The sequence below is a fragment of the Myripristis murdjan genome, chromosome 8 (assembly GCF_902150065.1).
Source record: "Myripristis murdjan chromosome 8, fMyrMur1.1, whole genome shotgun sequence".
Classification (NCBI taxonomy): Eukaryota; Metazoa; Chordata; class Actinopteri; order Holocentriformes; family Holocentridae; genus Myripristis; species Myripristis murdjan.
In genome coordinates this window covers 11,133,214-11,156,698 of record NC_043987.1, presented here as the reverse complement: position 1 = coordinate 11,156,698, position 23,485 = coordinate 11,133,214, and the positions used below count along the sequence as shown (strand labels likewise).

The 23,485-nt window shown below is 40.7% G+C and overlaps 1 protein-coding gene across 2 annotated transcripts; it reads left to right on the top strand.

Annotated features, from left to right (window-relative positions):
- The first annotated feature begins 8,005 nt into the window (after window positions 1-8,005).
- On the top strand, window positions 8,006-19,437 carry LOC115363370 (phosphoribosyl pyrophosphate synthase-associated protein 1-like). Of its 2 annotated transcripts, XM_030057541.1 has the most exons (11): window positions 8,006-8,465; window positions 9,104-9,156; window positions 10,053-10,119; window positions 10,271-10,443; window positions 10,628-10,743; window positions 10,885-10,940; window positions 11,950-12,095; window positions 13,106-13,147; window positions 15,398-15,468; window positions 16,087-16,233; window positions 17,764-19,437. In XM_030057541.1, exons 1-11 carry the CDS (start codon window positions 8,383-8,385, stop codon window positions 17,920-17,922), a joined length of 1,113 nt encoding a protein of 370 aa, XP_029913401.1. In that variant the 5' UTR covers window positions 8,006-8,382; the 3' UTR covers window positions 17,923-19,437. The 2 variants fall into 2 exon arrangements, with proteins under 2 accessions (XP_029913401.1, XP_029913402.1); XM_030057542.1 differs by lacking the exon at window positions 13,106-13,147.
- Window positions 19,438-23,485: the final 4,048 nt, after the last annotated feature.

Sequence of the window (23,485 nt, the reverse complement as noted above, 5' to 3'; positions counted from 1 at the left end):
CAGCAGAGGGAGATCCTGGTGCAGTGAAGGTCTGAACAGCTGCAAGAGGTGTGTTGGCAAGCTCAAGTGTCAGCTTACAGGTAGACAGAGCACAGGCTGCTCAGGTCCTGACCTGATTTAATGACTACATAATAATATGGTGAAGATCCAACTATGCATAAGGAATGATAAAATAAGAAACATGATAGAATAGAGACCAGTGAAACATAGTAGAAGAGGGATTAAAGTGGATTAAAACACAAATAATAACAAAATTGAAAAAATAAATAAATAAATAAATTATGATAATAAAATAAACTAGACTTTACTAAAGTTTCTGAAGAAACTTTAAATGTGCTTGCCACTGTTGCCGACCACATGGCCATGTGGTAAACCGCCAGCCCTATGCTGTTTGTAGGTTGTATTTGTTTTTTAGTCATTTTGCTAAACTGTTGTCCTTGTGACGGCAAGGAGAGACAGCTGGCAGGAGAGAATAGACCCTGTTGGGACACTCATGGGCTAGCTTCCCATGGATGTAGTTTCTCATGCTTGCAGCATGCTGGAGACACCCACCTTAGCTACGACAAGACGACAAAAGAGAATACTCCCAGAGTCTGCGAGAGCAGGGGTGAAAGAAGACTTGCTGGCTGACAACATGGTAACGACCGGACTGGAAATGACTACAAGTAATCAAAGCACAGCGCGAGAGAGCACCACAACATGTGTCACAGTTACTACAGTAACAACAGGCCACAAACTGCAGATATGTCCCTGTGGCTGGAGGAAAATTACATCTTACCATGGGTTGAGGATTCACCAGGGAAAGAAAAGGTGCTTGAATGAAGGGGGACAGAGGCCTCGCATTGATTACCTTCTTCGGAGGGGATCAAATCAGGCTACGTTTACACGTAGTCGGGTATTTTGAGAAATGAATATTTCCCTCCCTCTGTTTTCCAAAATAACATCATGCACACGGCATCGTTTTCAAAAAAGTTTTTGTTTACATCAACCCGCATAAATACGCCGTCGAGCGCCATCATAACAACCCCAAGCCTATGGGCAGCGGTGTAGGAAGAAGGAGAAAGCCATGCAAGCCAATCAGAAGCCAAACCAGACAGCAGTCGGCTCAGGTCGGACCCATAACCGGCGATACTGGCGGTGCCACGGACTGGCTCTTTGTGTTGGAGGGGGGGAGACTGACCTCAGAGCCCTCATTCATCTCTGCTCCTCGATATAAAAAAGTAGCTGTATTTGCAAATGCAAACATATGGAAAGTGTCTGCACCAACAGAAATGCGACTGCTACTGTGAATGCATCCATGATCATCACCATCATAGACATAATATACGCATATCATGTCTGTGATCACCATAGCCAAATGTAAACATTGCGCGCACTTTTGGCGCATAATGTGACGTCGGATGCCTGAAACTCTGTATTTCTCCGTTTTTCTCAGTTTACATGCAAATGCGAAACAGGAGTTTTCCCAAATCTCCATTTTGGCCGGAGTTTTTAGAAAGAAGGCAAATTCGCCGTTTGCGTGTAAATGAAGGGCACAAACGAAGGGAAATGTCTCCGTTTTTAAAAATACCCGTGTATGTGTAAATGTAGCATGGAAGGGCGCAAGGGAGTAATTTTGTCTAGAGCGCCAACACAGGTCAAGCCGGCACTGCTACAAAGATCCCTTCATGTTCCTAAAGGCTCTTTTTACCATGGAAAAAAGTGGAGCTCTGAAAACTACTAAGGAGGACCTGGAGCAGCACCTCAAAACAACTCACTCTGGCCAAAACCCCCTGAACACCTGGCTATCCCATCGGACATCCCACCAATTGACCCACCAGAACTTCAACTTGAGACTGGCCCTCCGACCTGGAAGGAGGTAGAAAACACAGTCCGCCGGGCAAGAACAGCATCAGCCCCTGGGCCAAATGGTGTCCCATATAAGGTGTACAAGAACGCACCAGATGTCCTAAGGTTTCTCTGGAGGCTCATGAGAATAGCGTGGAAGAAGAAGACCATTGCGCAGAGAATGACAGAGTACCTGAAAATAAATCAGTACATTGATACATCTGTATAGAAGGCAGGAATATCAGGCTTTTCTGGATGTCTCGAGCACTCCAGTATGATCTGGCATCAGATCCAAATGGCAAAGCTGGAGAAAAGGGACCTCCATGTAGTCTTTTTGGATCTTGCCAATGCCTTTGGCTCAGTGCCTCATGGCGCCAATCCCATTTCTTATTTTCACCCCTACCCCTACCCCTACCCCTCTTTTTCGAGTGCCACTTGCCCCTTGCAACAAAGTTACAAGGGGTAAATCCCCCGGGGTACATCCCCGGAAATGTCATCATCCCCGGAAATGTCATCATTAGTCATCAGTGACGTTGTAAATAGACGCGACAATTTTTTTTTTGCCGGTAAATCTCAATCTCAGAATGACGTCTTCAGCTGTGGTAATCTCTCTTGCGTGGGCTATTGGCATCTTTTTGCGGTTGTCAATAGCGAATCGGAAGAATGTAAGGAGATGTCTCCGCTGCGTGTCATGCCGCTGATAAGAACGCCCCTCAGCCGTTGTAAAACCACTGTAACCCACGGCTTCTCAGGGCTTACTGTTTAATTCAACGCCTGGGAGCGCTGGTGAATCAGCTTGAGGTATGAATGATAGACCGTAAACAAGTTTTGATGCAGTTAGCCCAACGTTAGCCACACAACAAGCTAGCCAGCTGGTGTAGTGGTGTAATGTCAAACAAACAATCGCTGACTTTATTGATTTTTGTGTTAATTGTGTGAAAAGTGTGGGAGATTTCTCGTAGCACTCGCTTTGGAGTGTGCCTCTGAAAAAACTCCGTTTGGAGGGCTATATAGACCTAGCACTCCACCCTTCCCCTCCGCCTCAACAAGAGCTGGGACATCCCTACCCCTATGTGTGAATACGCAAAATGGAGGGGTAGGGGCAAGTGGTAGGGTTAAGGGGTGAATTGGGATTGGCCCATGGTCTCCTGTGGTCTGCCCTCAGCTTCTTTCACATTCCGAATGACATCACAACCCTGGTTAAATCCAACTTCCAAGACCTTCAGTTTTGCTTCTCAACCCCTGAGTTCACTACCTCTTGGCAACACCTGGAAATAGGCATTATGGCAGGGTGCACCATCTCTTCCTTGATATTCACCATGGCAATGGAGGTCATTATTCGAGCTTCGAAATGGGTTGTAGGTGGACAGCGAACTGGAGCCTGTTTGCGCCTTCCTCCTCTCAGAGCTTACATGGATGACATTACAACTCTGACCACCACCGTCCCATGCACCAAAAGACTGCTCAGAAAGCTAGAGGAGAACATCAGTTGGGCCTGTAAGAAGAACAAACCATCCAAGTCAAGCTGCCCCTCACCAGTCTCACGGAGGAGTTCAAATGTGCGAAAACACGACTCCAAATGACACTGAACGAATCCAAAGACTTGGTGGTGAAGAAGAATGCATCAATCTTGGCAACCGGGCGCAAATAGAGACCAGCAACAGCAGTGGAGGAGGCAACATCAGCCCTCAGACATGCTGACATTGTGGGGCATGTTCAGCAAGGAAGAGGAGGCCTTGGACTTACACCTAGCCATCCAACTTGGGCTAAGGCCTCTGCCCCACAGCGGAGGAAGATGGTGGTGGAGGAAGTACGCCATCAGGAGGAGGCCCTGAGGTGGGCCAAGGTGGTGTCCCTTGGCAAACAGGGGCAGTGGACACGATGGGAAGGTGAGGAGAGGAGGAAGTTCAGCTGGAAGGACTTATGGGAAATGGAGGCAAGTTGCCTCAGCTTTTTGATCAGAGCTACATATGATGTCCTTCCGACACCAACCAGTCTCCAGCAGTGGGTTGGTGAAGACCCGGAGTGTGCCCTTTGTGCCATGCCAGCTTCCCTCAGGCACATTCTCACAGGGTGCAAAACCAGCCTCACCCAAGGGCATTATACTTGGCATCACAACCAAGTATTAAAGACCATTGCATCCTCCCTGGAGGGCAAGCGCACTACCATCAATTCACAACCCCGCTGGTTTCCAACCCCCCATGGACAACTGTGTTTGTCCGTGTGGGGGCTAAAGTAAGCAGGAGCAGCTCCACACCATCGGAGAGAGGCCAGCTTTGCTTAGCTCGTGACTGGAAACTGCTAGCGGATGTTGGACGGCAGCTTGTGTTCCCTTCAGAGATGGCCATCACCAGTTTAAGACCTGATTTGGTGCTCTGGTCCCCCTCCCTAAAGAAGGTTTACATCATTGAGCTCACCGTGCCTTGGGAAGACGCAGTGGATGAGGCAAATGAGCAGAAACACCTGCGTTATGCCGAACTAGCTGCTGAAGCTCAACATCGTGGCTGGAACACAGAAATCTGCCCAGTGGAGGTCGGGTGCAGAGGTTTTGTGGCAACATCTACCACCAAACTCTTGAGGGACCTGGGATTCAGGGACCAGAGCCAGCGTTCAGCCATCAAAGCTGCATCAGAAGCAGCAGAAAAAAGCAGCCAAAGGCTCTGGCTGAAAAGGAAGGATCCTTGCTGGGCTCCAAAAGGCCAAGTCTGAAAGGCAATTTTTCCTGCTAATTGGGCATGGGATGCAAGCTCAGGTTTGATCACCCTGGAGCTGGCTGCCTTCGGTGAGGGTGTATAGTTTTTAAAGGCCGAAACACCCCATGATCTGAAGGAATACTACTGAAGATGCATCCCAAAATTTCAAACACAATCCTAGTCGATGTTGATGTTTAGTGTTCACCAATGAACTTTGCATGTGCTTGCACAAAGGATGTTAACATCTCGTCCCGTGTTTTGGAATCTGCTGTTAGGGGACTGGCAGGCATTTACTGTGGTTCCAGGAAGTTGTTATCGTTACCCTAATTTTGAAACTATCACGAGTGAAAATGTGCAGTGTGTTCATTTCATGATCGTAAGGAGAAATTTAAGTTGAAAGATGCATAATTTTAAAAATAAAAACTAAAAAACTGCATAATGCATAATATAGAACTTCAACAATCCAATATTCAAAATGCAGTTAGAGAGAGTATTTACACCAAATAAAAAGAAACATTTGATAAGCACATTACATGGAATTTTACTTGATTTATTAGTGAAAGATGAACCTTTGTAAAAATATGTACAGTACATGGAATGAAGATCCATGTACTGTAAATGGGAGCAAGTTTGATAACATCACCTCAGACAGATGAAGCGTCTCAGTCGAGGACACTCACTTATAAATACGCTTTACTTCTGTGAGAAAGTAACAGGGATTTGTGAAGAAACTGAGAGGTGGGTATCAAGGACACGTGGCTGGAAATCTCAATATGGATGTACGTTAGGGAAAATTGGGAAGAACATGGCTGGCATCCATAGTAGTTGAAAAACTCCCTTTTGAATTAACAAAGTTGTTTTTTTCTTATGTTGTATTTATAAAGCTTCCATTGGGCATTCACATGTATTTGGAGGCATGTGTGCATACACGTGCGTATGTAAATATACATACAGTACAGGCCAAAAGTTTGGACACACCTTCTCATTCAATGCGTTTTCTTTATTTTCATGACTATTTACACTGTAGATTCTAACTGAAGGAATCACAACTATGAATGAACACATGTGGAGTTATGTACTTAAAAAAAGGTGAAATAACTGAAAACATGTTTTATATTCTAGTTTCTTCAAAATAGCCACCCTTTGCTCTGATTACTGCTTTGCACACTCTTGGCATTCTCTCGATGAGCTTCAAGAGGTAGTCACCTGAAATGGTTTTCCAACAGTCTTGAAGGAGTTCCCAGAGGTGTTTAGCACATGTTGGCCTCTTTGCCTTCACTCTGTGGTCCAGCTCACCCCAAACCATCTGGATTGGGTTCAGGTCCGGTGACTGTGGAGGCCAGGTCATCTGCCGCAGCACTCCATCACTCTCCTTCTTGGTCAAATAGCCCTTACACAGCCTGGAGGTGTGTTTGGGGTGATTGTCCTGTTGAAAAATAAATGATCGTCCAACTAAACGCAAACCGGATGGGATGGCATGTCGCTGCAGGATACTGTGGTAGCCATGCTGGTTCAGTGTGCCTTCAATTTTGAATAAATCCCCAACAGTGTCATCAGCAAAACACCCCCACATCCCCACAGCTCCTCCTCCATGCTTCACAGTGGGAACCAGGCATGTGGAATCCATCCGTTCACCTTTTCTGCGTCTCACAAAGACACGGCGGTTGGAACCAAAGATCTCAAATTTGGACTCATCAGACCAAAGCACAGATTTCCACTGGTCTAATGTCCATTCCTTGTGTTTCTTGGCCCAAACAAATCTCTTCTGCTTGTTGCCTCTCCTTAGCAGCGGTTTCCTAGCAGCTATTTGACCATGAAGACCTGATTGGCGCAGTCTCCTCTTAACAGTTGTTGTAGAGATGGGTCTGCTGCTAGAACTCTGTGTGGCATTTATCTGGTCTCTGATCTGAGCTGCTGTTAACTTGCGATTTCTGAGGCTGGTGACTTGGATGAACTTGTCCTCAGAAGCAGAGGTGACTCTTGGTCTTCCTTTCCTGGGTCGGTCCTCATGTGTGCCAGTTTCGTTGTAGTGCTTGATGGTTTTTGCAACTCCACTTGGGGACACATTTAAAGTTTTTGCAATTTTCCGGACTGACTGACCTTCATTTCTTAAAGTAATGATGGCCACTCGTTTTTCTTTAGTTAGCTGATTGGTTCTTGCCATAATATGAATTTTAACAGCTGTCCAATAGGGCTGTCGGCTGTGTAGTAACCTGACTTCTGCACAACACAACTGATGGTCCCAACCCCATTGATAAAGCAAGAAATTCCACTAATTAACCCTGATAAGGCACACCTGTGAAGTGAAAACCATTTCAGGTGACTACCTCTTGAAGCTCATCGAGAGAATGCCAAGAGTGTGCAAAGCAGTAATCAGAGCAAAGGGTGGCTATTTTGAAGAAACTAGAATATAAAACATGTTTTCAGTTATTTCACCTTTTTTTGTTAAGTACATAACTCCACATGTGTTCATTCATAGTTTTGATTCCTTCAGTGAGACTCTACAATGTAAATAGTCATGAAAATAAAGAAAACGCATTGAATGAGAAGGTGTGTCCAAACTTTTGGCCTGTACTGTATAAGTTTATTTGGCTAAGCTTCTCCACTCATTTAGGGGTGTTAAAAGTGTGAATATGTTGTATATAAAAAAAATTAAGAATAAAAAGACTAATATCCACAAATAAGACACTCTTTGTGTTCCATTTAAGTTTGACCACTACAGGACTGTAGTTCCAGATGGTAACGTGGTAGGAGTGGGTAAAGTGAGCCCCAAACACGATAAACTAAAATAAACCTGATATTTAAAGACCACTTTATCATGTTATGATAAGCATCTCACCAGCATCTCACCAACAGCTATTAATTCTGAGATTGTGGATGATGCAGCGCTGATCAACAGACTGCATGAGGACTGGAAAAATGGAGCTAACCCCAAGCTGAAATACCATTTGGATTGCAGAACCGAGCTGTACCATCGTTCGAGAAGTATATCCATTGCGAATCCTACAGTTTTTTTTTTTTTTTTTTAGATTTATGATTCAGTGAATCTTGTTGCCACTTTTTGTGAATTTGGTTGAATTTTGTGAAGTTTTTATTCATGTCACAACTTAAATTGGATTGAAATGATTTATTGAAAGAACTGATTGACAGAAAGTGGCAACAATATTCACTGAATGATAAAAACATTAGTAATATTGTTCTCACTATTTTCGCCCAGGCCCTCTTTGATTGGCTCTCCAGACGTTTCCCCGAGGATTTGGCCGTGGATAAATTGTGAGGTGTTAGTAGACAGCTATAGGAACACATGGTAAAAAAATGGTACTGGTAAGAATTTTTTGCAGATTGGCAACAAAAAGCCTAACTTTCCCTAGGTATTAGTTGTCCCTTAACGGCTCCGATGTAAACGGATGAGCGTTGCCATGGAAACAACCTGAGCGGAAATCGCAATGCCCGTGGAGGGGAATGCGGAAACGTACATGACGTCTGCTGTGTGCACCACGCTGTGCCACTAGTAATCCGCGTTATTGTCAATAGAGTGTAATCCGGGGTCGCCGTAGGTGTGCGCATAGCCCGCTCCGTAGTTTGTTAGCTCGCTCTTTGTTTAGCGGGTGTTACAATTTTAATGCAACAGTCATTTTCAGCATCGCGTACAGCCTTTTGCTACCTGAAGAGTTTGTTGTTTAGCTAAGTAGTGGCTAACGTGACAGCGCAGGGACATAGCTGATGTAGCAAGCTAGCGTACCGTAGCTAACACGTATGCTAGCTGTACTGGCCGACGAACACGTCCGTCCGTCGAGAGACAAGCTGCTCCTGTCAAACTGCGTCCACTTTGCATTAGCGACAAACATCCAGGAGTGCCGCAATGAATGTCGCCAAAAGTGGCTACCGTGTCTTCTCTGCAAACTCTTCCGTAGCCTCCACGGAATTAGCCAAGAAGATAACAGAGTAACGTTGCATATATATATGTATATATATTTTCCCAGTTGCCGTTAGTGTCATTATAAACTGTCAGCTAACGTCAAGGCACTGCATTTATGTCTGTTGTTGCTAAAACTAATTAGTGCAATGTTAACATCACGGGCAGGGTTGTGGCAAATAAAATGCTTGTTTGTTTGTTTGTTTGTTTTGGTGCTGCTAGCTAGCAGTCATCTGCACCTAACTGCTAACCATAGTTGTCATAGCTATTTACAGGTTGAGCATTTAACTTGCCAGCAGTTTTAATTTCACTTTTGTTCTGACCTTCATGTGAGGATGAAGAATTTGCTGATTAATGTTTGCCAAGTAATATGACAGTGTATCATGAGTGAGCAGGAGTAGCTCACTGAATCAGTGACATTGAGCACAGGGGAGTGCATGAGCCACAGCAGGACTTTACGTGGCAGGCAGGCCTGCTCATGTGAGAGTCCCTCTGTTAGTGAATGGCTGACTTGCTAAATGTACCCTGGTTGGTTTTCATGTGACTCACTGCAGTTGGCAGAAGCATGTAATCACTACATCTCAGTATAATACCCAGTTGCAAGTTGCAAAATCACAGCTTTCTCATTTGCATAACTCCTTAAAATTGTTTCTATTTTCTTCCTCAGGCGACTGGGAGTTGAATTGGGGAAGTCTGTAGTCTATCAGGAATCCAACAGAGGTGAGGAGACCTGATTTTCTCTTTTTCCTGGTTGGGAAAGTAAGAGGCCCAGGGATTGGTAATCATTACCTCAGGACCCAGGGAGTGTTATCCTGACTGCCGTGAATGTGTCAATGAATTTCACTGATCACGCTGAAGTCTCTTGCTGTATTTTTTTAGTCCTGTCTCATATCTGGTCTTCCAAAAATGTTTTGGCTAGTACACCTGGTGTCTCTTGCAAGGGCCAAATGACCACTGGTGGGTTTGTTTATCTTCACTCTATACAACCATGTGGAACTTTTTGAATAGTATTGTTCCTAGTTTATTATCATTTGGAGGACTTTGTGTGGATGTATTCTTGGCTCACAGGGGTGTTGATTGTTGATTTTTGGTATTTGTATGCTAAACAAAAATTGGTACTGTCCATGGGTTAGTTAAAATCATCAATCTCCTGGTAATGCTAATGCTATGTGGAGGGGTCTTGTCAGAACAGTTTACCTACCAAGCACAGTAAACAAGACAGCATATGAACATTCTAAATCCTAAAAAAATCAAATAGATTATTATAACTGTTATAAAAATTAATAGCTGCTTATAAATTAATAATTGTGCAGTTGTAGCTATTTAAATATTATGTGTATGTGTTATTGTGTTGAAAGCACATATTTAATTGATTTTTGGATTAAACTGTTGGAGATTACCTGTTTGTGTTGTGTTGTGTTGGATAGCAGCACTCATCGTGAGTAATGTTGTAATGAAAGCCTTACAGTGAAATAATTGCTTAAATTTCCAACACAATCAGTTGTCACAGTGGCATAAACTAGGAACATAGGGCGTAAGTTACAAATAATTAGTATTTGCTTTAAAGTGACACAAAGCAAAATTAACCGATCATTTCCATTTCCTCCTTATGACAGAGACTAGAGTGGATGTAAAAGAGTCTGTTCGAGGCCAAACTATCTTCATCATCCAGACTATACCACGGTGAGTAAACAAAGGCCTAGTGGTTGATTTATTAACCTGATAACCACCCTGCAAGAATGACGTTTCTTTCCTGTCATAACTGAAATCTGTGTGTTGTTGAGTCAGTGATGTGCCACATGATCAGCTCACTATTCTTTCTGTAACAACCCAGAGATGTCAACACAGCCATCATGGAGCTGCTGGTTATGGCCTATGCCCTCAAGACGTCATGTGCAAAGAACATTATCGGAGTCATCCCTTACTTCCCCTACAGCAAGCAGTGCAAGATGAGAAAGAGAGGCTCCATTGTGTGCAAGTTGTTAGCTTCAATGTTAGCTAAAGCAGGTAAAGACAAAACGTGTTTGCCTAAGGCAACATTTGTTTTCATCGTGATGCTGAGTCGTTGTGTGGAGTGATTAAATGTATCCACAGAGTTTCAGACTGACAGAAAATTTAGACAAAATATTGATACCGCGTTCCTCCTTTATTTTGAGGTTGACAGTCTTCTCATCTGTCTTTTACTCCAAAGGGTTAACACACATCATCACCATGGACCTGCATCAGAAGGAGATCCAGGGCTTCTTCAGTTTTCCAGTGGACAACTTGCGTGCCTCACCTTTCCTGCTTCAGTACATCCAAGAAGAGGTGATAATCTCATTCTAATAGCCACTTACTGTTATGAAGTGCAGGTGTTGGAAAGCACACACGTTCATACTTACACTACAAACAGTGTCAATGAATCAGTCTGACACAAGTATTGAAATCTGTTTTCTTTTATTGTGCCAGATCCCTGACTACAGAAATGCCATCATTGTAGCAAAGTCTCCTTCAGCCGCCAAAAGGTAAACAAAAACACAGGTATCACGAGTCCTCATCTTCATGTGAACATGGTTATGATGAAATAAGATACGACAACACTGAAGCTGTCTCCTCTCAGTAGCATATAGTAGGATACAACCTGCAGCACCATGTTTGAGGTAGAATGTATGAATCAAAAGCAAGAAGGCAATAAATGGATTACAGCTTTTTCAGGAGTATAAGAAGTAAAGAAAAAAATAATTACACCAAAAACATGAAACTATTAAGATATCAATACATATGTGGTATATAACAAATGAGTGGCATGTGAAAATGTGAAGAAAACAAATTGGTTGACTTGCTGTATGTTGTCCTCACTACAGTGTAGGAACTGCAGCTATACAACTAGCTAAAGTCTTCCCTGCAAATGATTGACTTGAGTCGTAGTGAGCTTTCGTTGCTGTTTACTGTGGCTCTTTTATATCATCTTACCGGAGAGAGTGAAAACTGTAACAAAACAAAATACAAAAATCATAATTTTACTCTGCAACATGTGCTTTCTTCAATGTAAATACATATAAATGAAATATTTTTTAATACAAACTAATCAAATGCTTTTCTATGTAAATATATATTTTTAACAATAACTTATATATACAACAATGAAATTATTTACTTACGACATTTCCTCTGTGGCGTTTACAGTGTGGATTACTTTTAAGGAACACAGAAACACTGATGACTGATTTAGCTAGTTTCTTCAAACTAAGTTAAGTGAGAACATGTAACTTCCTCAGTAAAGTAAACACATTTCAAAATAAAGGTATTTCAAAAATAAAAGCATGTTCAAATCTATGCCATAAGGGCAACACATGTTGCATATACAAACGTGCAGATATGTAAGTCACATTGACTTTAAGTCATGTACAAAAGGCCATACAAAAAATGCAAAAATGTGTGGAGGTGTATTTATGAAGTCTTTCTGAAAAAGATGATGATAGGGAAAGGCAGTCTTCCTCATTTGACTTTACTTGTTTTCATGTTTTTTCATAGAGCTCAGTCCTATGCTGAGCGGTTGCGTCTGGGTCTGGCTGTGATGCACGGAGAGGCCCAGTGTTCAGAGTCCGACATGGCTGATGGACGACAGTCCCCACCCTGTGTACGCAACGCCACGGGACACACGGGACTGGAGCTTCCTTGTAAGACCACCTGTAGATCCCAGTAGAGCTCAGTTGATGTTCATTCAGGTTTTGTGAACAGATTGGTAGGTCTTGTGGACAATTAATGCTACCAACTGATATGCGTTTTAGCCATTTTGATACAATATCCTTGCCTGTTGTGTATCCAACTAAATTATCCCTGGCCATTAGTTCAGTTCCTCCTCATGTGGCAAACATAATCAAATCCAACAAAGAATTTGCTTTGGTGTTGTTTTTAATCATCTCAGTTACATTTCAGTGCATTCCTGATATTAATTCACCTGATAAACTAATATGGGTCTGATGTTTGTGCTAACCTGTTCAGGGTGGTCATTCTCACTTCCAGCATCCATCATTATGAAAATGATTTTGTGTAACTGCATGTTTTAATTCCACAGACACACAGTCTCTGTTGATGCTGCATCTTTAGTTCCAGAGGCTGCAACTCCTAACTTACAAAGAGTAAAGTAGAAAACAAAATAGAATCATATTTCTTGCCTGCGACTAGGTACATGTTTAGATTAAGAAAAAAAAAAAATATATATATATCTATATATTTGCATAAGAAATACTAATGTGACTGTGGCATACAGATTTCAACACATTTATCCCGTCCATTCTTGGTAAGGCCATTTTAGTGGTTCAGTCTGAAACATGATCAGATTCTTGTGTCATTGGCAAATGATTCCAAAATGTATTTGCGTCCAGTATTTGCTTTACCCATATTTGTTAATATAAGTATTTGTATCCTTACTTGTGTTGCTACCATTGACTCAAAAAATCCTCATTTGAAATAACTCGACTATTATTTGTACCAATCTCACAGATTGCCTCAACTATAATGGGACTGTTATTTTCAATTAATAATTAGTCCTAGACATCGGCGTAATACTGGTTCATCATTTCTTTTCAACAAGATTGAGAGGATTTTCCAAGTCTTGGTGTCATGTCTTTGTCATGTCAAGTGTTTGTGCATTTGTGTTAACATGGTGTTTATTTGTTGGTAATAGCAGGCAAACAACAAGCTCCGTTCCCTGGCATAGAGCTCCCAAGTACGACCATAAACTTAATTTTACCTATGACCATGAAATGATTCCTCTTTAAATAATGGTTCCTCAGTTCTTGCATGTATTGACCAAGGGTTTTTGATGCATCTTGTGGACAAACATCTGGATTTAAGAGTAGGAAGCAGAGAAATGCACTAAATACATTCTTACATTTTAACTATTTCCTTGTTAAAACTGTAACATACTAATCTCATGTAGTCAAATTAACTATATTCCATACTAAACATTATTAACATTGTATGGTATGGTGAAAATGACGACTCCAGACATCTAGTTCTACAAGATGACCAAAAACCCTGTCAGGTTTTTTTTTCTTTTGTTTTGGAATCCATAAATTGAACTAGAACCACCCCATAAATGTTTTTATTTTTATTATTATTTTTCTCCTGGACTCATCTTGCCAATCAACACATCATGCACTCATATTGAACCTGCTCTTAAAAAAAACCCTGATTAACATTTGGTCTTCATGGTTGCATGTTATGATAACAATTAAGCATGCTTTTGAAACCTAATGGCTAACTTTAGGAAGAGGAAATGGTTAATCAGACCGCTAATATTCTTGGTATGAGGTGAATGGTTGGTAGGTTTATGCGTTGAATGCACACAGCCCAACAGTAGAGTAGTTATGCTTGTATTTGCCACCTCTCCTCACTGATAATAGAATGCTTTGCTTAGTTATAAAACAGTAATGGTTAGTGCAGTATTGCAAATTAATTCCAGTACTTGAGGTTTTGGGCACGCAATGCAAACCTGTTGTTGAAATTTGCCAAGGAAATCCTTCAGGCTTTTCAAATTTGTCACAGGTTAAGATTGATTCAGATTCAAGTCATCTAAAATGAGTTTGAAGCTATCTGACCACACATGTTTCAGGTAGCTTGTAGCAACATAAAAGACAAACAGTGAGGACAACGTTCTTGAGACGTGTGTGTGCTGCTAACAACATGGCTTTGGCTATTTTCGGCTGATGGTGGTCCAAGTCTAAATGTGACACTGCCAAGTTCTCTGATGCCGTGGGACTCACGGTATTCAGCAAAGTGTTCGGCAAGGCATGCTCCTCCTCTACTCTCTGCTTCTCTACCCATTTCCTTCCCAGTTGGCTTAGCTGGCTGATTGTTTACCAGCTGATTGTGTCCTTATTAATTCCTCCCTTAAGTGACTACGTTTATATGCGCACCAGTACTTACAGTGCGGCTATCATCTAAATGAAGCAATATAATTAAAACTTAAAAGCTAAACCTTTAATTACGCTCCTTTAAGCTAAATAACAGTGCAGTGTTAATCCTCTGTTAATATGGCAAATAGACTGATTTTACATGCATTATTGGGGGGTTGTGTTGACTTGCAAATACCACTTTGACTTGGCCTTCATCTTCATCGTTCTGAGGTATGCTATTCATGACGGTCTCTGTAACATCCAGTTTTCACGTTTCACGAGTCTCATCAATGGATAACAAGCAGGAAAGTTACATGGTTGCAACAGAAATACCATGGGACCATTATGACTGCAGTTGCTGTCAGTGTGACTGTTTGAAGCCTGGTATTAGATGGGGTTGATTTAGTAGATATGCGAGGATCAAGTATTAACAGCTGGATCGACAAATGAAGCTGAAAAATTGGCTTCTGTATATATCCATTGATTAGCGTACAAGATTTAATTTAATACAATTACTGTGTGCATGTAAAAGTAGTCACTGACAGCAGTAATGTTCAGCTGAGGACAGACCTAGAACATTGGCAAGTGTGTATGAAGGAAACTTCATCGGTCCTTGTCAGCTACTGTTGTCTTCTCTTTATGGGTGTGAAACAAAATCGCTGGTGCAGGCTGATGCCATATCCCTGGCACAGCCTCGGGCAGAGATTGTGGTGTTAAGGCAATTCTGCATTGCCCCCGATTGGGTATCCTGGGCAGAAAATGCTGTCGTTTAATTTTGCATGGCATGCGCTGGAGTAAGTTTGGCATTTCAGTTTAATTTCCTAGGGGTAGGTGGGGTAGAATGGGGGGAAGAATGTTTTAATCAATATTAATTCTGGCTTTTGATTGCCATAAATCAGATGTCTTGATGATTTACTTTGTCCTGTAATTTTGAAGTGCAGTTTTGCCAAAAGTACATTTTTTTTCAACCCATCTTACCCAATCTACTGAGATTTTTTTTTTTTATTAGTAGTTCAGTTCTATTGTGCATGTTGTCTCAAAATGCTCTCACAGGTAACTTGTTCTGTTTTCCCCTCTAGTAATGATGGCCAAAGAGAAACCTCCCATCACTGTAGTAGGAGACGTGGGAGGAAGGATTGCCATCATTGTGGTAAGATCCTGCTGAGATGCCGTTTGAATGCCTGGCACTTTGGAGTTTACCGTTATAATTCCACCCGAACTTACAGCTGCTCCACCATAACTCAGTAATTCCCCTTTTCTAGTTCTTATTTTCAGCTTTTCTAAGAATTGCAGGTGATTTTCATTGGATGTTGTAAATTCATTCACCTGCTGCCTTTGTGAATTTCACATCACTTATGATACTGAAAACAAAACACAGTGAATTTCAGTATTATGTATCATAATCATGTAACCTCAAGACTATGACTCAAAAAGGAGACCAGCATAGACTCCAAACAGAGTTCAAATGCAAAAAGTAAATACTTATTATAAAAAAAACATACCTCTAACATAAAAATGAGAATACACAGAGTCTGGCCAAACTAGTAACATGAAAAATGACCGGGAGCACCTAACGTAAAACAAAAGTTGTACAACAGGACTACCGGCATTAAGTTCCCTTTACAACAGATGGAGAGGAACAGCTAGACAAAAGATCAAAAAAGAAACACCAACTGATGAGAGATACTTGGAGAGAGAAATGCTCCCAGAACTGTGTTATTGTTACCTACACCGGGGTGTGTGCTGTTTTCTGCCTGTCTTTCTCCAGGATGACATCATAGACGATGTGGAGGACTTTGTCGCAGCTGCAGAGATCCTGAAAGAGAGGGGAGCCTATAAGATTTACATCATGGCAACACATGGCTTACTGTCTGCTGACGCCCCACGCCTCATCGAGGAGTCTGCCATTGACGAGGTCAGCACCGTGTTTGAATGGCTTGAACCGGTTATTTTCATAATATGCTAAATCACTCAGATCAGTGTTGAGTCAGAATGAAAACCTGCATGCTCCCTGGGCCTCGACATATGATTGAAAACCACTGGCCCAAGTTTCTCTCTGTCAAAACGGTTCTTTGGGTCATTTTCCCTTCCTTCTAGTAATATCTATGAGGAAGCAAAAGGAAAATGTGACAAGGAAAAAAAAGAGGGCCATTCTGAAAGGCAGCCAAAATGCTCATTCATTACCTGTTATTCGTTCATTACCATCACAACATTGGGGAAGTAGGAAGTTCAGTTTTAAGTTCTACAGTGACCTTTTGATTAGAACCAGGAAAGGAACATTATATGCCACAGTTACATTGCAGTAAATTCAGTTCTTTTAGAGCTAAACAGTTAAACACAGAAAACTTCTTCAGTGCTTAACACAACTAATACAAGTTTAGTTTAAATATATATTATCATTTTATTATATTGTTTAATATGTTGATCGGTCATGTTTACTTTAAAGCTTTAATGTGGCACTTATATATTAATATTTGTAATATTCTATCTTGCCACATAGTTTTTGCTTGATTTAGCTGTCCAGGTTTTTCAGATCAGAGCCCTAAAGTCAGAGCCGACTTGGTCTGCATGACACTCACTGAATCATTTCAGACATCCTGAGATTTTCAAACATGTTCACATTTTGTCAGCTCAAACTCTGCCATGCTTGTGTAATCTAAGACCCAGGACAGACCAAGCCTACCTCGAAGTGCAGTCAGGTCACTTTTTGTCACGTGGCTTCTCCTAGTAAAAGTTGCCCATGAACACACCAAATGCTTGTTTTGCACCTGCAAAAGAGGAAATGATTCTCCATTATAGGAGGGGTCAGTAGCTTGAAACGTAAACCGAAACCCTCAGGATTGCAGCAGGATAAAGAAAGTTCTTCCCTTTATTTTCATGCAACTGTGAATCTGTTTTGGTTTTGTAATACGTTTTGGGAGTATTTGTAATAAGAAGTCCAACTCTACCACAACTAGGTGTCTCTGGTTAGCTGGCAAATTAGCAAAATATCAACACAGCTGGATTTCTGCTGCTGATGAATAAGCAGTAAGTTCTGTCACCCATAACCAAATTAGTCTTTTAACATCTCTTCACCAAATCATGAACTACTTGAAATTACAGTAAAACCTCTTGTGTGGCCAGTTAGATAGCCAAACACAGTTGCCTCAAGCTCTACCTGGATTTTCATGCTTGGATTTTCATGGACTGACTCAGTCCAGTTTGGCACAAACAGATTGCCTAAGTTTTGGTAAGACAGCAGTGTGATCAAGATCCCTCACTCGCAAATTTAAATAAAAAAATCTTTGATTGTATGGTTTTGCATCTGTGCCGTGTGTACATCACTATGTCGAGTGGAAAAGGAGCTCTAAGAAAAATGGGCATTAACGTGAGCGGTAGATTTGTGACAGTTGTTTAGTTTGTATTCAGCCCTGGTTGATTCAGATGTAAACTGTATGTTCCTCAGGTGGTGGTGACAAACACAGTTCCCCACGAGGTGCAGAAACTACAGTGTCCCAAGATCAAGACAGTGGACGTCAGCATGATACTGGCTGAGGCCATCCGCCGCATCCACAATGGAGAGTCCATGGCCTACTTGTTCCGCAACATCACCGTGGATGACTAAAGACATGGAGGCCTGAGTCGGATCTGGTGCTGAGAGCTTTGAGGGCAGGTGTATTTTTCTCTGTTTTCATCCTCCTTTCTGTCCAGAGCTGTAAATACATGCTACATATATAAATATACATGCTCAACTAAAGGAGAGAATCAAGCCCTCAGTTAAAGAAATTTGTTCAACTTGGTACAAAAAACTGTAAAGTCTGACTTTTTCAATGCCAGAAATACATCTTGGCATTGGTTTTCAATGAAGAATATGAAATTGGAGAACATGACATGTCCCACTCATAGATTTGATGCCTTTTCATCATCCTTTGATTATATTTGATGCATTTACTCAGCATCTTTTTCCAACTTGAACAAAATATGCTGTACATGAAAATGCAAATTTGTTTTGGCATCTAATGAGGAAGCTCATTGTTAATGACTGATCCTTGAGTTTTAAAGGAGAAGCACTTAATGCTTTACCTCCAACTTTCACCCAAACTCTCGCTGGCCCTCAGGACCAGGACTGCTTAGCACTGTGACTACTTTGCATTTAGATGGAATTTGTTGTTTACCAACCACAGTACTTGGACAAGACTGGGTGAGCTCCTGATTATTGGCACCCAAACTGTTTTAATGTTTATGCACCAGTTTTTGTGTGATTTGCACCCTTTGCCACAATGGGCTTATTTGTGAGTGCATGAAGATGGTCTGGGGCAATATCATGTGTTAACAAGCATGTCTGTGTGGTACAATCTCCATCTGAGAAACTGATACAGGCTGTTTCATGTTAATATGTTGGATCCCTGTGGCCCTTGACTGAAAATATTAATTATAATACTGTGCTTATTTTAACTGGCTGAGGTCAACTGTTACCTGGCAGGTTATCTGAACGTGAATGCACACCGAATATGATTTGCATATATAGCTTGATGTTATACTACAAGTTATTGTGGTATCTGCCTTTGAGGATATGTTATCATTAGGACTTGGACAACTTTTTTTGTACCCTGTGAGTGAAATTCAAAGTGATGCTCAAGGGAAATTAGTGTACTTCTATGCTGGTTGAGCCTTATGCTCAGGGAATTATGCTTTATAAGCCAATGCACAATTATTTGTTTTTGCAAATGCTGATGTGTGCCTAGTTCACTGGTACAAATCTCTGTTTAGTGTCTTGCATTCCACACAGCACTGCTGTACGCCTTTGCTTTTCACCATTTGTTTTTTCTTTGTTTGGTTCTTTTTTTGTTTTTTTTTTTCGTAGATTTTGGATTTTTCATGATATACATTACTCACTGATGGATATTTATCGGCTAGAATTAGACGCCGGTGTTCTATTGGCACAAAGGAAGGTATTGTCTGTATCAATGCTATGCCAACTTGAATCCATGTCTCCTATTAGCATAGTGATTTCATGATGTCTCCTCTGTATTCACTCTTCTCCTGACGTGTCTGTGATGGTAGGGGGTTTATTATTTGAATGTTGACATGGACTCTGAAGCACTTGTTTATGTGAATAAAAATAAAATGTTTGGCTTTAGTGGTTTTGTCTCTCCCAAACAAGACACGACATATTGAGCTTTAGTAAATGAAGTGCACATTTTCGCAGGATTGTCAAAGAAGAATTCCTCTTAGTTGGGAAGAGTAAACTACAGTGCCTTTTCATAACAGTAGTAGGTGGTATGATTATTAAACTGAGTATCTGTATGACTTGTTCCTGAAAGTGTTATGTTAGTCCTACTTCTCACTGTGTGTTGGAGGTGAGGTTTTGTATGGTTAACAGAAGGAAGCAGAAGTTTCCATCTTTACACAGTAAACCACCATGCTACATGTCAAAACGGTCACATTTCTTTCCTCTTGACGTTTGCCTTGTGAAACCAAAGCTCAATTAGTTTAGCTGTGATGCAAGAAGCACACGGATCCTTTACTGGGGGAAAAAATAGTTTGAATGAATAATACTCTGCAAAGACGTGTACTAATTCCTCTTGATTTCCAGTTGACTTTAAATCATTTCAAAAGTACACAACAGTGATCTTTACAAGTGCAAAGAAATCAACTTTTTTTTTCATGCAGCCAGGTGTTACGAGTTATTTTTGACATTTTTTTTGCCATTCTGAATCAAACTGTAAAATTTGCATGGGCTGACCCTAATTAGGATAAGCAGCTTGGAAAATGAATGACTGAATGATCTCATGATTGTCATTCAAAGTTTAATCAAATGTCATTGCAGATACTAGAAAAAAGGGTACATTAAAACTTGATGGTTCACTTTGAAATGTAATATAGTAAAAGTTAAAGTTTCCAAAAGTGAAACTTTAACTGGTACAGAGATTTGTACCAGTGAAACATCAAGGCCTGAGTCCTGGACGTGCTTTACCTGAATGAATATATTTTGCTTTGCAACCTTAACCCATAATTGTTGATATACTATAGACATTTCTAGATACCAATAAAAGCATATTTTGCATTCCCCCTTTTTTAGTGTGTTTAAAAGCATTGATAAGGTAGTTGACAACACTATGTAGAGACCTATGTCAGAGACCCTGTACTTGTTCCAAACTTCTCAGGTATGAATCTCACACTGAGGAGCTTTGACCAAGTCTAGGGGCAGAGACAAGCATGAAAACACACATCTACAGTAGAAAACAAGTTTGGATCATTTGGATTTGCCTTACGACAATCAGAGAAACAAGATCAGGAGGAAAACAAGTCTTCATATCAGTCGTTCTACATTAACCATGTAGGTAACACTGAGCAATACACTTGTTAAAAAAGCTTTTCATCATCTGATGTCTGTCTAAAATACAAGAACGACATGACTCAAGTTACAAAACATTGTCATTTAGGCCTGTGCTCACTGCAAACTTGGAAATGTTAATCCGCACCTGAGCTTTAACAAAAGGGGTCTCCCTCCCTGTCTGTGTCCATGTGTCGAAGTGGATGACTCTGTTTGTCTGAGTCACTGCTGTGCTGGGGAACGCAGCTGTGAGTTTAAACGGGACACAAAGAGGAACCAGAGAGCTGATAATCATAGGTCACTTCCTTGTCTGACTCTGGGGAAACAATGCACCTTGTCTCTGAGTGTGGCTGGAAAGGGGAAGCATCTCTTTCTCTCAGTCCTCTCTGTGTTTGTGTGGGCTTGCAGCCTTGGACTGTGGTTTCAACAGCATAACAGGTTATTTTTCAGCCATTCACCAGCTCATATGTTGAGCCACCAAACATCAGAGCTGTCAAACATGGATAAACTGATGCACTGCTAGCCCAGTGAAATCTATCAAGGATTAGACTGATATTGCTGATTTTGACGCAGCTTTTCAAAACATCCAGAGGGATCATTCTAATCCAGATGCCACAAGATTAAAATTACAGAATCCAAATTATCAGGCTTATCTTTCTATCTGTTGGACAAATAATTAGGCTATATTGTAGTCTGGTTAATAATATTAGAAAGAGCAAATTACATGAAATAGTAAAAGACAGTTTGTATGCTATTATTCATTCACCTGCACATGTATGCATTATGCAACACTGAATTCAAAGTCTCAATAAGTGGAAGAAATAATTACAAATCTACATAATGAGACTTGGTATGAGACTTTATTTCATTCATTTAATAAAATGGGAAGTGCATGTGTATGTGTGTGTGTGTGTGTGACATAACCGGGTTGTATAACTGACATTTTGGAGGTGACAGCGGTTAATATTTATTTACAAAAGCAACTCATATTTTTTTAATAGATTTTAAATTTGTAGCTATGATTACACATAACACTTTGACCTTGCCTTTTGACTTTATCTCATCTGTTGTAAGACTCAAGGTGGAAACAAAAAAAATATGGCATTTGGTTAAACATCCTTCACCAGTTTTATTGTTTACCTTATAAATAATTTCCATTAAAGCCCCTCAAATGCTGTGTGAAAAATCTTGCCTCATATTCACATGTGGTGAAAATGCAGCAAACACTGCGGAGCCATACAAATGATCTGGCATCAATGACAATTGATTGATATTACTGTGAATGACCACTAGAGGGCAATAGAAGCCAAAAGAGGGTGTAAAAGTTGAGAATGAACATAGAAGCCTATTGTCTATGGTTATCCAGAAACTGGTTTAAATGGTGTAAATGCTGACAAATCAATCAAAACATCAATAAATCTATTTTGTCTTACTGTTGTTTTCATGAAATTGTGGTCACGGCATTTTTATCACGTCATCTAACGGGGTATCTGATTTCATAAATCTCTTTGAATGCCAGCGATGTAATTATTAAAGAAAATTCTTAGTCTTTCACACCAACTAATCAACTGCAAAGCCTTAAGTTTCCTAAATCCCCACCAGGGGAATGGTTGACAGTAAAGCAGGAGCAGCCCTAAGTCAGACAGATGTAATGGAGCATAATTCAATTTAGAGGATTCTTCCCACTTACCCTGCTATGCTTTACCCATCATGCCATGCAGGAGTTTGTCCATAATTGACCATATCTCTTTGTGTAAAAATGCCTCGTATATGTCCCTATCTGCTGTATATGATCACCACAAAGCAGAGGAATGTTTTCTTATTCTGAAAACTTAATGGATCCAAACTCCTACTGAGTTAAGCGAGGTGTCTTTAAACAGAGTGCAATTTTTAAAACACTGTCCTGCCAGCCTGTGTTGCTATGAATATTATCTTGGTGTATAATGGTAGGTTGGGCTGAGAAAAAAAGATTTTACTGTAATCACTCACTCATTTTCCATATTACTGCAGGTGTTTTTGCACTTCTGCAGTAATGATTTAATAACTCTGCTGCATGAAGGCACACAAAGTGTATGCACAACGCAGCACAAATCATGTTCACACAATGTCCTTGTTTTGAACTTTTGGGAACTTTGTCCCATATCACTCCCCATCTTTCTCCCAGCCTTCCTATCACTCTGTTGACAGAATGGATGACTAATGTGATAAGCATCCTCCACATACTGATCTGTTTAATTTCTGTAGAAACTTTTTTTGTGGAAGAGATGAGGTCACCTGGTTCCAGGGAAGAGTGCTTTATTTATTTTGTCTGGAACACTGAATAAGAGAACAAACATTAACATGATTGATAGAGAATAGAAATGTGTGCTCCAAATTGTCAGACACTAACACAGATACATCCACATTTGAAATGGAACAAAAAGAAGTTAAACCAAACAAGCTATCAGTAAAAAAAGGGAAAAAAGAAAAACAGTAATAAAAAGGAAACAGAAATGTAAATTCAAAATCATTTCCCTTACTTATATGTCAAAGTGCATAAAGAGTACCGCAAAGCAACAATTACGAACTGCAGGATGGGTTGCAGTAGAGCTCAGATGAAAACATTTGTTATGTCACAAATCCAAATCTTTCTCAAATTTACTGTAAATGCTTTTTGTGGCATTGTCCATGTGCTTCACTTTATGCATATGCAAGACTTTTGCACAAATACCCATGTACTGTCAGTATCTTCACAGTTATTGCACTTTTGTCAACACCAGTGACACAAAAGCCATACATTCACATGACATGGATATGAGAGAAAGCTATTTAGAAAACATTATGCTGTTTACATTATGCTCTGTTTGCTGTT

Excerpts from the sequence above, each read along its gene's own strand:
- LOC115363370 (XM_030057541.1), top strand. The coding sequence starts at position 8,383 with ATGAATGTCGCCAAAAGTGGCTACCGTGTCTTCTCTGCAAACTCTTCC. Across the intron at positions 9,157-10,052 it reads CTATCAGGAATCCAACAGAG|AGACTAGAGTGGATGTAAAA; the intron begins GTGAGGAGACCT and ends TCCTTATGACAG. Across the intron at positions 13,148-15,397 it reads CCCTGGCATAGAGCTCCCAA|TAATGATGGCCAAAGAGAAA; the intron begins GTACGACCATAA and ends TTTCCCCTCTAG.